The sequence below is a fragment of the Setaria viridis genome, chromosome 7 (genome assembly GCF_005286985.2).
Source record: "Setaria viridis chromosome 7, Setaria_viridis_v4.0, whole genome shotgun sequence".
Lineage (NCBI taxonomy): Eukaryota > Viridiplantae > Streptophyta > Magnoliopsida > Poales > Poaceae > Setaria > Setaria viridis.
The window spans coordinates 33,282,985-33,297,677 of record NC_048269.2 but is presented as its reverse complement, the minus strand read 5'-3'; the positions used below and the strand labels follow the sequence as shown (position 1 = coordinate 33,297,677).

Below are 14,693 nucleotides of genomic sequence, written 5' to 3'. Positions count from 1 at the left end.
AAGAATACACGACCACATAATTGTACTCCATGCCCACCTTTTGAAGGCCCATATTGGCATGGCTGGTAATTGTCGCGCAACCTCGAGGGCATATCTGTAATTATGGAATAAATCTGGTACACGACATTCCATTTGTTGGATTACCTTACATTATCCTGTTTGTCTTCTTTAGAAGGGTTCAGAATATAGTACGCAAAGCTTTCAAAAGGAGTTGCTACTTGGCACGGTTTCGAAAACAAATGCTACTCGGCACAATGAGACGAAATGAAAGCTCTCTTATATTATTTGCTTGTAGTTCGGAGCAGAAGAGAATAAGAAGAACAATAAGTAAAGTTTTAAGCACTATCATGGTAATATACGTCACTAACCTTTGTACAATTTCCCTTATACTTTGGGTAAATAAAAGAATTTTGCATTGATAATTTTGCAAACTAGATTTCAAAGTCAACAATGTCCACTAAAACTTTTACAAACTGTCAAACTAGAGCTGAATTTAGCACTAGAAGTGAGAAAAATTCCACACTGCTAACGGGCCAATGGGGGCCTAAGCAAAAACGCCAAATTCCTCTCAGGCCATTTTCAGTGGAGGTTTTATCCTCAATAAATAATGTGCCACATAAGCAAGTATGGTGACATGGTATGAGAGTTATGAAGAGAGAAGAAATAAGTTTCATGGTGATGAAACTCTGCTTACATGATTACCAACGTGATGAAACTCTTCCATATACCCATTGAGAGCTAGAGTTTCATTTCATCATATCTCTTATCCAATTAGAAGTCTCCATGTCATTTATGAATTAAAGGGCTAGTATTGGAAACGGTGCAATGAAATCTTGTATTGTCGAGGTAGTTTCATCCATAATTTCATTCCACTTATGATGAATGTGGTAGTTTTAGGGGGTGTTTGGGAGGCATGTGCTAAATTTTAGCACATGTCACATCGGATGTTTAGACACTAATTAGGAGTATTAAACATAGCCTAATTACAAAACTAATTGCACAACCCCTAGGCTAAATCGCGAGACGAATCTATTAAGCCTAATTAGTCCATGATTTGACAATGTGGTGCTACAGTAACCATTCGTTAATGATGGATTAATTAGGCTTAATAGATTCGCTTCGCGATTTAGCCTAGGGGTTGTGCAATTAGTTTTGTAATTAGACTATGTTTAATACTCCTAATTAGTGTCCAAACATCCGATGTGACAGGTGCTAAAATTTAGCACTGCTATCCAAACACCCCCTTAGAAACTATGAGATAAAACTTATCACTGAGAATAGCGTCATCACATATAGCACACACATGATTGCAGCCTAAACATAGGACGAGCACACAATGCTAGTAGCATCAGCATCCCGATTTTGCCCCTCGTGGAGGGAATGATGCCTGCCTCGGTAGTCGCGAAGGAGGGAAAAAAAGAGAGAAAAGAAAGAATGCAAAAGGGCGAGCACAGCAAAGCAACAAGAAAGAGAAAGCCAAAACACACTAGACACCCAAGACCAAGAAGCCCGAGAGAGAGAAGTGAGAACCCAAAGAGGGGGAGGCCAAAGCCAAAGCGAGGAGGAAGACACACAAAGACATTGACGAGCCGCAGCAGCAGTAGCCAGCAGCCTCACCACCCAGCAGGCGACTCCACTCTTCCCTGCCTGAGCCCCAGCCCGGAGGTAGAGGTGCTCGCTCGCCGCCGCCGGCTACCCCGCCCCGTGAAGCGAAGCGGCCCCACTCTGACGCGGACGCTGAGGCCGGGACCCGCGCCTGCTGGGAGGCTGGGAGTGGGCCCGCCCCCCTGATGGGCGCCTGCGCGCCGGCGGCGAGGGGAAGCGTCAGGACGAGGAGGGCCGGCGGGCTCCGCGCGAAGCAGGCCGGGCGCGCCAGCTGCCGCGGCGCCTAGGGAGGCGGCGGCTCTGTTCGTCCGCCCGTCCGTCCTGTTCAGAGTCAGAGAGGCGCTGGAGGAGGCGGCGGCCTCCCGAGGAGCTAGGGTTCGTTAGGGGTTCTCTCTCGCTCTGCGTTGCGGGGATGGCGGTCGGGGACGCGCTGCGGCGGCTCTGCGAGGAGGTCGGCTGGTCCTACGCCGTCTTCTGGAAGGCCATCGGCGCCGCCGACCCTGTGTAAGCCTTTCCCCTCCCTCCTTTTTTTCTCTATATATTTCGATTTTTGTTTGGATCTTTAAGCTCCATCCTCCGAGAAATCCCATCTCATTTCTCGGGAACGTTCATATGCCACTTGTTATTCGCCGGGTTTGGACTCTGGAGTTTTGTTGCACATTCCATTTCCGCAAGATTTGCCTCCTAGACAAGCCAAGCGCGCGTGGGGGAAGATTCGGATGGGCATATTCCTAGGCATCCTTCCTAATAAGGGACTTCTGTCGTTCGAGAAACTAGTGTCTCAAACTTTTTGGCTGTGCTGCAAATTTACCAGAACGAACATGTACCCAAAGAGTTGGCGCGAATGTGTGTTAGTTCTTGGGGTATACAAGGGCGTGAATGCGCGAAATGCTCCCGCAATCTTGTGTAATGCTAATGTGCTGTGTGATTAGCTTCATGATATGCTTGGTGCACGAATTCAGCTTTCCCTTTGCTGATTTGAGTATTTGACTCTGATGTGCAGGCATTTGGTGTGGGAGGACGGCTTTTGTGGTCACGCGTCGTGCTCCGCTGGATCTGAGGCTGCTGAGGCTGGCTGTGAACCAGGCAGTGGCGTGTGCACGCTTGTTAGGAAGGTCATGGCATTGCAAATTCATGTTGTTGGCGAAGGGTAAGCAAGCATCGCATTTGCGTCTTACACTGTCTTAGCTAAGTGCTCTGTATTGACGGGCGTTGTTGGACAAGTTCAAGTTGTACTGACGTATGTCTGCTGTGTTTGTATTCGTCAGTACCATTGGCCGTGCTGCTTTTACCGGAAATCACCAATGGATCATCCATGATCCTGCCAATGAACACACTCTCAGATCCGAGGTACAATTCCTCCTTATCCCTTGTGAACTGATATTAATGTAGCCCAATTTCAGTTTTCCGTGGTCCATTTTGCTGCCACCTTATTTAAAGCGTGAGGCCAAGGGATTTATACCACTGCAGAAGTCCTTGTGGGGTTATTTTGTCCCAAGTATTTGTTCTACGTCTTCAAATTTTGGCATGTAGTAGATTTTGTCTATTATTCTGCGAGCTAGTGGTCATTGTGTAAGCTAGCTGCAAAAGCACACAAATAGACACGCGAAATAAGTGGAAACACCTTTTGAGGTTCTTGTTTGTATGGTTTGCCCTAGGGCTGAAGTCAACCATGTTGTTATTTCCCTTTTTTTCATGCACCCTCCACTCATTACCTTTGGTCTCTTACTGCCTAAGTAGAAATGCTTTGTTTGTCTGTTTTGGGGGTTTTGAATTGTAATATGAGCTTCTGTAATGGAACAGAAAACTTATTAATTTCTTCTCATGATGCTAGGTTTCTGCTGAGATGAATTATCAGTTTGTAGCTGGTATTCAGGTTAGTATGATCGTTGCCCGTGCAGGGTAGATTATTCACAGACACAATGTTTGCTTCTGAACGCTTAATAAGTTATTGTTGTGCAGACTATTGCAATTATTCCTGTGTTACCACGTGGTGTACTGCAGCTCGGCTCTACAAATGTGGTAAGATATCCAAAGCTTTGGCAGTTGGGATTACAATATATCATTCTACATGTCTTGAAGTTGTTCGCACCATTACTATATGGGCCATGACGTACTACTTTATGACTATGCTACATTGTTGACTGGTCAAATGTTCTGTTCCCTTGATATCTGTATAAACTATATTGTGGTGAGATCCCAGGAAGACAAAACCTTCTTGTGGACGGTAGTGTAAACCTGAAAAGAAGAACAACTTGTGGTGAATCTGCTCTATTTTAGCAATTGGGGTTGTTGTGATTTGTGTAAGAAATAAGAAAAAAGATTCTCAGAGGACTATCTAGGGGAATTTTATTATTATCTTACTATTATTTCTCATCATTATATAAACTCTGCTAAGCATTCTTTTGGCATGTTAGAGCTTACAAATGCTTACGTTCTGGCAGGTAGTGGAAGATACTAACCTTGTGCTCCAATATAAGAAGCTGTGTTCTCAGCTAAATAATCGATCAAGTGTGGCTTCATCGTCATCTGTTAAAAATGATTTGAACCAGAAGGTCCAGTCACGCCCTTTGAATGGCCCCCCAAGTATCTACCCTGCAGATGTACGCCCAAAAATTTTCAATGGATCCCCATTGACATATCAACAATGCTACGGCCTTGATGCCACAACTGTATCTAGTAGTACATTGGCAAACACAGGCAGTAATGCCTCAATGCTTATGGTTGCACAAAGAAATGGTCAAATGGTTAAAGAGCACATTCTGTATGCTCCTGACATGAGGTTCAGAACCCAAAACCCTTACTGTGACAGGACAGGTGAAAGTAACACCCAAAGTAGTGTTGTGAGCTCTGGTTTCGTCTCATCCATCTCAACATCAATGGAAAGGCATCCTTTGTTGATGACTAACACTAGACAGTTAGAGCAAGGAAACATGGGAGAGCTGTCAGATCCCAGAAATATTCTCTTGAAATCTCTTGCATACCGGAACCCTTTAGTTCATGAAAACACAAACATGACTCTGTTGCATGGCAGAAGCCAGGTGTCAGATTTTGTTAATGGTCATGGGGGTTTTGATTTTCTCCCAGAAGGTACTAGGGTAGTCAAGGGTAACCTGTATGCCAGCACAGCAAATCAAATTTTAGAACAAAGATGCAGTTCTACTTCTGGGGTGACAGGGCATAAAGCAACCATTTCATATAAAATGCCCCAATCTTCCCAATATGTTATGAAAATGGAGAGTCCCAAGGGAGAGGCCTTTCAAGCTTCTGCAGCTGTGTCGTCTGCCTCTCATCTTTCTAGTAGCTTGAAAACAGCCATTTCTCAAGGGAAGCAGATGAGTAGCTCGGATCTTGCTGGTCCAGGAAAGGCTAATGAAGTACAAAACCCTGCTGATGTAATTGTTCAAGCTGTCAAAAATATGGATCGGCGCAAGCTCCCAGACATCTCTAATGAGAGAGCACCGTCGCTCCTTATGGATCCTACTGCAGAAAGTGATTTGTTTGACATGTTTGGTTCTGAATTTCATCACTTGCGCTGCAATGTGGATAATGATCTTATCGGGAAAGCTGCAAAACCTGAGAGTTCAAATAGAGATGCACCTGAATCTTCCATTCATGTTGATACATCTCCAGCCTTTGATTCAGTGGATGATGAGTTCCCTTATTCTGGGATCTTCTCCCTAACTGATACTGACCAACTATTGGATGCGGTTATCTCCAATGTCAATCCTGGTGGTAAGCAGATCTCTGGTGACAGTGCCTCTTGCAAGACTTCAGTGACAGATATTCCTAGCAGTTCCTATTGTCGCTCAAAAGAGCCAAAGCGTTGTGAATCATCTGTTGCTCCTTCTTCGCTAATCAAGAATGAATTGGCTGTTTCAAATTTGGTTAAACAGCCATCTTTCCTAGAAAAGGCAGATGACGGCTGTCTTTCCCAAAATAATGGAATACACAAATCTCAGATACGCCTGTGGATTGAGAGTGGACAGAACATGAAATGTGAAAGTGCTTCAGCCTCAAACAGCAAGGGCGTTGATACATCAAGCAAGGCAAGTCGAAAGAGATCTCGACCAGGAGAGAATCCTAAGCCACGACCAAAGGACCGTCAGCTTATTCAGGATCGTATAAAGGAGCTCCGAGAACTCGTACCTAATGGGGCAAAGGTATCCTCTTTGCTGACTTGGCGCATTTTAAATGTCTATTATGTTTATTTAAGGTGTCAATTGCACTTGGTTCAAACTTTTCATATGCTTGTAGTGCAATCACTGTTATTCTCACGTTGTTTGTTGTCAACAGTGTAGCATCGATGCATTATTGGAGAAGACCATTAAGCACATGCTTTTCTTGCAAAGTGTGACAAAGCATGCGGACAACCTCAAGGACTCTAATGAATCTAAGGTACTGCATATACTTTGATCCTCTATGTGCAGCCTATTTGATAAGATAATACTTGCTGCCTAAAACTCATGAATTATTTGTGATGCTACTGTTAAACTCCAAACAGATACTTGGTGGTGAGAACGGTCCGCTTAAAGACTACTTCGAAGGTGGTGCAACTTGGGCCTTTGATGTTGGTAGTCAATCTATGACATGTCCGATCATTGTTGAGGATCTTGACCGGCCTCGTCAGATGCTTGTGGAGGTAAATGATCCTGCCATTGCAAGTTGTTTCTGTTCTGTTGTTCTCATTTGTTCTTTCCATTGCTGACTTTGGTGTCTCTGCAGATGCTTTGTGAGGATAGGGGTATCTTCTTGGAGATAGCTGACTTTATTAAAGGATTAGGATTAACCATCTTGAGGGGTGTGATGGAAGCGCGGAAAAATAAAATCTGGGCACGGTTCACTGTTGAGGTAAGTAGTTCAGTGTGTGAAGATCGCTAGGTTTTCTAAGAACTCTGAAGCCAAGAATAGCTCCCCCTCAGAGCATGTTGCATTATTTTCTTTTTTCATGGATTTAATTTCCTGCCGTTTCCTTTGCTGTCTGCCTTTCTGGTACTAGTACTTATTTTATCATGTTTATGCAGGCCAACAGGGACGTGACTAGGATGGAAATCTTCCTCTCCCTAATGCGCTTGCTGGAACCTAGCTGTGACGGCGGCGGAGCTGGAGAGAACCCTAACAACGTGAAAGTGCCTCTTGGAGTTGTGCAATATCCTGTTATCCCTGCGACAGGGCATCTTAGGTGAGCAAGGGAGCGAGTGCAAATGTCACCGGAGGCATCTTTGAAATGCTAAGAGCACGAGGTTAACCCACTTCTGCCATGACTAGCATTGTCAACCCACGACGAGCTGGAATCTCATGACATGCAGCGCATCGTCCCTGCAGTGTGCATTCGGAAAGCCTAACAGTAGACGACGTACGAGACAAGGATAGTTTGGTTCGGCAGATGATCATTAGGCGATCGATGTTTTGGTTGTACAATCTTAGTTCTGTTTCTCGCTAATGCTTTTGTTTTTTCTTCTGCATATTAGTGAATTTTGTGATGTTCTTCTAGTGAATGGAAATTCTGAGTTGATTTGTAGGCCTTGTTCTGGTAACCGACTCAGAGGTCGGAGCTCGTAGTTTCATGAGAGACTAGTTTTACTTCCTTACCAAATTATAAGGCTCTATTACATTGCCCTCCCAAACTCTCCTGTACCTATCTACATCAAGAGGTTCCTTGGGTTAAGATACAATTCTCTGGCACCACTGCTAAGGTTTGCTTGACCATCATATCATCCAAAATCATGAAATAAAGGGCTTGCGCAGTTATACCAGTTGGAAATAAAAACTAAAAAGGGAGCTACTCCTATATTCATCTCGTATTTGCATCAGAAGATGTGTATTTCCCCAATGACTGGGCCAAGCTATAATGTATAGAATCAAATTACCCAAAGCTGCCATTACTAAAAACTAAAAGACACCAGAGCCGCCACCCAGCTGCACTGCCACATCCTGTTGCAGAGGCATGCTCCCTTTATATTTTACCACAAATAACATTTTACCACAAACAATGCCATGCAACGTACCAGTCATCTTGCTTCATATTTTCGAACAGAAATTACAGGAAAAGAAAAGTCAATCACTTGTCCCATCCTACTACCTTTCTCTGCCCAGGGCGCAGACCACAGAGCTGCAGCTGCTCCCCTCCCCGAAGTTGAGGCCACTCTTAGGCCATTTGGATACTTAGGTTAACTTTAGTCCTTGTCACATTGGATATTTAATATTAATTAAGAGTATTAAATATAAATTAATTACAAAATTAATTGCACAGATGGAAGCGAACGAGATGAATCTATTAAGCCTAATTAGTTTATGATTTGACAATGTGGTGCTACAGTAATCATTTGTTAATGATGGATTAATTAGGTTTAATAGATTCGTCTCGTGAATTAGCCCAGTGCTCCTGCAATTAGTTTTATAATTAGCTCATGTTTAGTCCTTATAATTAGCATCCGAACATTCGATGTGACAAGGGCTATAGGATCCAAAAACGTCAACTTTCTCATTTATCAATTGCAACTCTGCCGCTCTTAAAATTGACCCAAGATTTGACATTTACAAACACGGAATGTCAATTATCTGACGGTCATTAGCCCCGTGACGCAAAATTCCTTCATTCAGTATTCGTTTGGTTAACGATTGTCTGCCTCACCATTTTCGTCTTAATACGATGATGTGCTACGGGGTTACAGGATTTCGTTTACTATTGTTTTCCTTGGATAATTAGTTTAGTTCCCTCTATTTGCTGCCTCTTCAGATCTTGTACGTGTAAATTCTTTAGGACATCAGCATAATCTCCGTCATAACGTTTTGACAAGCAATGGCCAGAAAAAATAGATAGTAATAATAATAGCCAAAGCTTAAAAAACTCTTGACTTTGCATAGACCTAGCTGGACTTTGTATTTGTGAAGAGAGGGGAAAAACATTCTACCACAAACAATGCCAATATTATTATTACTATCTTAACCATTTTTAAGGACTGATTTAAATCATGGCCACTTTGGCATAAGATAGCCACCTTGAAGCCTTCTTTGCAACAAGAAAAAAGATAGTAGTTTTGTAGGATTTGAATCTTACACACAAAAAAATCAGTTAGTCATCCTGGAACCAAGGATTACACCCTATGAAATTCCTATGGGACGCCTGAATGCATAGGAAATTGGAGTAAACTTCGGTTTTGTCTATCTGTCTCTTTGAAATCTTGTGTTTTCTTTTGTTGCATCCTAACATTGCTCGAAATTGTCATAAAATTCCAATTCCATGCTTTCCTTATTCCTACATTTTGTGTTTCGAAGTAGAACACCATATCTAGGATTAAGGAATTATGTGAAGACGAAAAATTAGATTTTCGCCACCCTTACTCCTGGTATTTTCTGCGTTTTTAACCTTTCAAAAAAAGCATGGCGTTAAAAGTCTCCTTTATATGGCGTTAAAAGTTTCCCTTTCAATGGGCCAAACCACGTCTCTGTGGGCTGTGGTGCAGCCGGCCGGCCTGGTTCACCGACCCATCTATGCAAAGCCACTCTCTCCCAACTCGAGCCCCTCCCGACCCAGCCCAGGCGCCAGGCGGCGTCGACCACCGACGGCAACCCGCTAGCCGCTAGGGCGTCGTCCGCCTCGGCGCCACCACCGGAAGGTAGGGAAGTCGCCAGCGGCGTGCGCGTGAGCAGCGGCCGAATCACTGCTGCCATCCGCTCCCGGCGGCCCGTCGTCGCCGGGTGCCGGTCCCTCCCGACGGCCCGACGCAGCAGCCAGGAGAAGCCCACCGGCGGCCTCCACTCCTCTCTCCCTCCTCGTGGTGTCGCTGCAGGCTGCAGCAGTTGGCCAGCCTGCCCCCGCTCCTCCACCTTCGCGCTCCTGCCGTCAGGCGGCCAGACTCCGGGTCGGCATCTCCTCGTTGTTCTGCCGTTACTGAGGCCTGAAGTGCTCGCGCACAGGTTTGCCAAATTTCTATTCTATTCGAGTTTCAGAGTAGCTGATGCTCGGGGTTTTTCGATTGCCGTTCTATTCGAGTCTCAAAATGACAAACTTTAGTGTGTATTCATAGGTTAATTGCAATTTGGCTATACTTTGGTATACTCATTTAGCTATAGTTTTAGTATCGAATTAGCATCGGGTTTACTCGATTTGTGGACTAACTACTCCTATACAAGCCTGATAATTCAAAACAATGGCAAGGTTGCAATTAGGTTTCATCTTCAAATAGTCGTGAGGGGGCCTCGCAAAAATTGCTTCTGATGCTAGTGTATCTGTTTCATTCGTTGCATCCATCGTGCTTTTGTATTCTTTGGTAGGCCTACTCTCATACTTTCTAGGCATTTGGACCAATACATTGCCTTTCATGATGCAGCGATGCAAGGTACTAGTATTGCTATTGAGATTGATGGCGAGGCCATCTGTCTTGACAGTGTCGGAGATGATGAACAAGAAGCTCAGGAGAATGGAGAGATGCAGCAAATAATTTACGGTGCTGAAAATGGGGAGCAAGTGGCCTTCGACAACCAAGAACAGGGAAGGGAGGAAGATCCTGCAGGAAATGAAGAGGATAGGGAACATACTTCTATAATCCCAAGCTGTGAGGAGTTGACTGAAGAATTGCGGAATAAAGTTGCATACAGTGAGGAAGAAGCTTACAGGCTGTATTGCGACTATGGGCACCGTATGGGCTTCAGTGTTCGAAAGGGAAAGCAGTACTACTTTACAGGAACCAAAACCATCCGTACAAAAGATTATTACTGCTCAAAAGAAGGTTTGAAGGATGATGAGCAGCTTACTGAGGCAAACTTTAATAAGCCAGAGACCAGAACTAATTGCAAAGCGATGGTCCGTTTTAGAGTTGATTCTGAAGGTCAATGGCGAGTTATTCAAATCATTCCTGAACATAATCATGAGTTGGTCAGGCCAGAAGAGATACACTTACTGAGATCAGTGAGGACCCTTTCAGTTCCGAAACCTGGTGTGCTTAATGCAATGGTGAATGCTGAAATCCAAGCAATGCATGACAGTTTGCATATAAATGAAGATGGTACGGAATGTCACAGCCAGCTTAGCATCCGTAGTTACACACTGCTTGAACCAGAGGACTGTGAGGCCCTTGTTGGATATTTCAAGCGCAGAACAAATGGACAAGGTATGTTCTATTGGGATGTAGAAGTAGATCAAGAAGGCAGAATGACTAATTTCTTTTGGAGGGATGGGAGAAGCCGGGTCGATTATGACAGTTTCGGAGATGTTGTGATGTTTGATGCATCACATCGTACCAACAAGTATAATATGATATGTGCCACATTTATTGGTGTGAACCACCACCGGCAAAATGTCATGTTTGGCTGCGCATTTTTGTCGGATGAATCACCAACGTCCTATGAATGGTTGTTCAAGTCATTCTTATTGTCAATGGGTGGTCGTCCTCCTAAAACAATCTTTACTGGCCAGAATGAATCAATCTCCAAGGCAATTGAAGATGTTCTTCCTGGGACACGTCATTGTCTTTGTCAACGGTTCATTGAAAAGAACCTGCAGTCCCATTTAGGCACTATCAATGATTCTGGAACATTTCATAGCATGCTTTCAAAGTGCATGAGAGAATGTGAGTCAGAAGCAGAATTCGATGAGGCATGGGCAATGATGCACCATGAATATAACATGCAAGAACACCAGTGGCTCAGCGATCTGTATCAGCAGAGGCATAAATGGTGCACAGCTCTTCATAAGGATGCATTTGATGGCGGGATTGAATCATTGGATAGGAGTGAGGGTTCAAATGATGTTCTGAGCAGTATTGATGATGAATCAACTTCACTTGCCACCTTTGTTCATGAGCTGGATAAAATTGTAGGGAGTTGGCGTGAAAATGAGTCTCTAGAGGACATTCAGTGCAACCAGGCTGCTCCGGAGTGTACAGTTGAGCATAGCAGTGTTTTGCAACATGCTGCTGAATTTTACACTCACAAGATCTATAAGTCTCTTGAAACAGATTTTCTAGATGGATGCGGTGCAACTTCATATCAGGAAGTTCAGTGTGATGAAACATTGTATAGGTTTGAGTTCATCCTGCAAAGAAGTGGTCCAAAAGTTTGGGTAGTTTTCCTTAACACCTCAACCATGGACTTGAGCTGTAGTTGCAAAAAATTTGAGACTATGGGTGTACTTTGTTCACATGCTCTAAATGCGCTTGGTCTCAAGAATGTTGATAGGATTCCTGAAAGGTATATTTTAAAGCGATGGACAAAATATGCCAGAAAAGGAACATATCCATTTCCAGTTGATGGATTTGCAGAACAAGATCGCAGCCATGCGCTTGTGTATCGTAACAGAGCTATGAGGTTTGTTTATGATCTATTGATGAAGAGCAAAAGTCATCAAAATACAAGAAAACTAATTCTGGATGTGCTTGAAAGCGGAGAAAAATCGCTGGAAAGTGTGTGTGAACTGAAAAGATTGCATATGCATCCCTTGGGAAAAGAGAAAGATGGAAGTAGGGTTGAAAAGAGAAAGAAAAAATCAACTAAGCAAGAGAAACATCCAAGTATATCCTCATTCACTTTGCATCCAATCTTGCTGCTTCAACGATTAAGTTTGATTTTATAAAATTGTTTCTATAGGAAATGTAAAGCAAGCGGTTTTGCCCCAGCCAGCTGGCTCGGTTTTCGTCGATCCACCAAATCAAGATCAATATTATGCAGCGGAAGATATTGCATCGAACTCATCTATTGGTAGACCTATCTTCTACCAGGTAGTGATCCTACCCTGTTTCTTTATGAATATTATTTTCTTAACTGCTTCCACTTTACTGAATCATTCACCTTTTATGATTTTTAGGGATATCCTGCTACTGGTGTTTCAACAAGTCAGATTCAGGGGCATACAAATATGCAGACAGTGCCTCAATGTGCATCACAGGTACTTAAATGGGATTTTTAGTCTATATCTTGTCATAATTGAGTGTCATATGTTAAGAAGTAGATACGATTGGAAGCTGGAAAGCATTCATGGTGAAATACAATTAACCCAACCATTTAACATTAAGCAAATGAATACATGTAATAAGCTAATCTTGCATATTAGTGTATTCTTTTCTTCTATTTTCAGACTTCCAAAACATTAAAAGAACCCGCTTCTAGATAGTTATCATGAAATAAGGTTGGACATATGGTAACAGGGGTATTTGTGGTGTTTCTGTAGGCTACCTTAGTTTAGTTTCTTTCTTTCTCAGTGTGAACATATCCTTGCTTCCTCACTTCAGTTGGGGGATTGACCTTTATTTCTATTCCTGTTTTGTACTGGTCTCACCATAGTTGCTTCTCAAACTTTTATTACTTTACTAAATTTAGTGTACTGTGAAATGTGACAGGAATATTCAGAATATGCCGCAGTTCAGCCGCCATCTCAATTTGGTGGTGAAAGAAATTTCTGAAGTTGCGTACCATTGATGTGTGAATATCTTGTTGTAATTCCTTCTACTGATTGTTGTATGTGAATGGTCTATTGAACCTCCTACCTAGGCAGTAGGCATCAACCTAGCAAACAGCAGAAATAGGTCTCTCTTCCTTTTTGTGGATTTGCTAATTTATGTACTAGATGTAGATCTGTTACTCGCTTGTATGGAATGGAAGCATCGTGTTATAGAAAACTAGACAGTTTTGTTTTTGGAGCGGGAAATAAGTACCATTGATGTGTAAGCTTCATTCATAAACGGCTCGGTGTGCAGTGTAATTGTCCACCACTTGCTACTGATCACACCAAATTCAACCAACAAGTTATTCACTTGAGGAGCTTAAGGGCTTGTTTGGAACGTAGTATTTTCAAAGGAAAAGTGTAGGAAACAAAACCGGAGGAAAGTTTTGAAGAGAAGGTGTTTGGAACAAATACTATTGCAGGCTTCTCATTTCAAAGGAAAAAAGAATCCAGTCTGAGCTCATGGTTTTTATTCCTTCACGATGTCTGAAAACAACCACACGCACAGCTTGCTGTTACCGTGTATGCGCTATTGCCAAAAGCACCAGGAGAGCAGCAGGGTAGCACCGAGCTTTGTTGGGTGGGCCGATGGAAGCCCCCTGCTCGCTCAACGGGCCCATGGTCATTTAGTGCGCCACAATTAAATTTCACTTTGAGAAATTACTAGCCCCGCACACCGCGAGTTGTACCACTGTCACCAGAGATCAAGTTTTCAGTGTAATGTGCTCCATCTAGTCAAGCAGTATGGTACTAAATAGAAAAGATGGTTATTTATCGGCCCAAAGTAGAGTTTTGCGAGAATGCGCCCTTTGGGTTTAGGCTGCCCATAGACTCGGCTAGGCGTTATTTATATATGTTTGGGCTGAGCCATCATACAGTAAGTGTCATCGGGCCTCTTTTGGTGGACGTTTTGTTGGGCCGGTTCAAGTCAATATAATACAATATCTGAAGAGCATAATGTATTCCCAATGCATATTGACTACAGGAAGGAAACCAATTACTCAGGAATGTTCATATTGCGGGAGCGGTGGTGTATTGTATTAAACCTTCCAAGGAGTGGATTCACACCTAGGGCTAAGGTTTTGATTTAAATGAGAACCTCATTACAACGTACCTAATCTCTCTGCATTCAGCGGTAAATATATTAATCCCAGTTCCAGCCTCCCAGGCTTGCAAAGAGCAGAAGGGTGAACAACGCAAACTCAATTAACTGTTCAGACAGTGAACCTCCTGGTCCGCTAGGCACAGCAGCTCTTTCAACTCGAACAGCATGGGAGAGTCAAGGTGGATGAAAATGAATGTGGAGACAAACGGGTGTTTGCAAGAAAATCCATAATTCTTAGGGGTGTTTGGATACTAGGTGCTCTAAACTTTAGCAGTGTCACATCGGATGTTCGGATGCTAATTAGGAGGACTAAACATGAGCTAATTATAAAACTAATTGCAGAACTGTGTGCTAATTCGTGAGACGAATCTATTAAGCCTAATTAATCCATCATTAGCAAATAGTTATTGTAGCACCACATTGTCAAGTCATGAACTAATTAGGCTTAATAGATTTATCTCGCGAATTAGACTCCATCTGTGCAATTAGTTTTGTAATTAACCTATATTTAATACTCCTAATTAGCATCCAAACATTCAATGT

The 14,693-nt window shown here is 43.1% G+C and overlaps 2 protein-coding genes across 3 annotated transcripts; both read left to right on the top strand.

The window, feature by feature from the left end:
- Positions 1-1,466: 1,466 nt before the first annotated feature.
- On the top strand, positions 1,467-7,126 carry LOC117863841 (transcription factor LHW). Of its 2 annotated transcripts, XM_034747703.2 has the most exons (10): positions 1,471-2,109; positions 2,609-2,755; positions 2,874-2,955; positions 3,440-3,481; positions 3,568-3,627; positions 4,050-5,768; positions 5,902-6,003; positions 6,110-6,247; positions 6,331-6,456; positions 6,630-7,126. In XM_034747703.2, exons 1-10 carry the CDS (start codon positions 2,018-2,020, stop codon positions 6,789-6,791), a joined length of 2,670 nt encoding a protein of 889 aa, XP_034603594.1. In that variant the 5' UTR covers positions 1,471-2,017; the 3' UTR covers positions 6,792-7,126. The 2 variants fall into 2 exon arrangements, 1 of the variants encoding a protein (XP_034603594.1); XR_004642305.2 differs by lacking the exons at positions 6,331-6,456; positions 6,630-7,126 and having other exon boundaries at positions 1,467-2,109; positions 5,907-6,003.
- Positions 7,127-9,149: 2,023 nt separating this feature from the next.
- On the top strand, positions 9,150-13,237 carry LOC117864203 (protein FAR1-RELATED SEQUENCE 5). Its single transcript, XM_034748226.2, has 5 exons — positions 9,150-9,525; positions 9,939-12,116; positions 12,193-12,323; positions 12,410-12,490; positions 12,942-13,237. Exons 2-5 carry the CDS (start codon positions 9,941-9,943, stop codon positions 13,002-13,004), a joined length of 2,451 nt encoding a protein of 816 aa, XP_034604117.1. The 5' UTR covers positions 9,150-9,525; positions 9,939-9,940; the 3' UTR covers positions 13,005-13,237.
- The last annotated feature ends 1,456 nt before the right edge of the window (positions 13,238-14,693 follow it).

Excerpts from the sequence above, each read along its gene's own strand:
- LOC117863841 (XM_034747703.2), top strand. The coding sequence starts at position 2,018 with ATGGCGGTCGGGGACGCGCTGCGGCGGCTCTGCGAGGAGGTCGGCTGG. Across the intron at positions 3,482-3,567 it reads AGTTTGTAGCTGGTATTCAG|ACTATTGCAATTATTCCTGT; the intron begins GTTAGTATGATC and ends ATTGTTGTGCAG. Across the intron at positions 6,457-6,629 it reads GGGCACGGTTCACTGTTGAG|GCCAACAGGGACGTGACTAG; the intron begins GTAAGTAGTTCA and ends ATGTTTATGCAG.
- LOC117864203 (XM_034748226.2), top strand. The coding sequence starts at position 9,941 with ATGCAAGGTACTAGTATTGCTATTGAGATTGATGGCGAGGCCATCTGT. Across the intron at positions 12,117-12,192 it reads TAAGCAAGAGAAACATCCAA|GAAATGTAAAGCAAGCGGTT; the intron begins GTATATCCTCAT and ends TTGTTTCTATAG. Across the intron at positions 12,324-12,409 it reads GTAGACCTATCTTCTACCAG|GGATATCCTGCTACTGGTGT; the intron begins GTAGTGATCCTA and ends TATGATTTTTAG.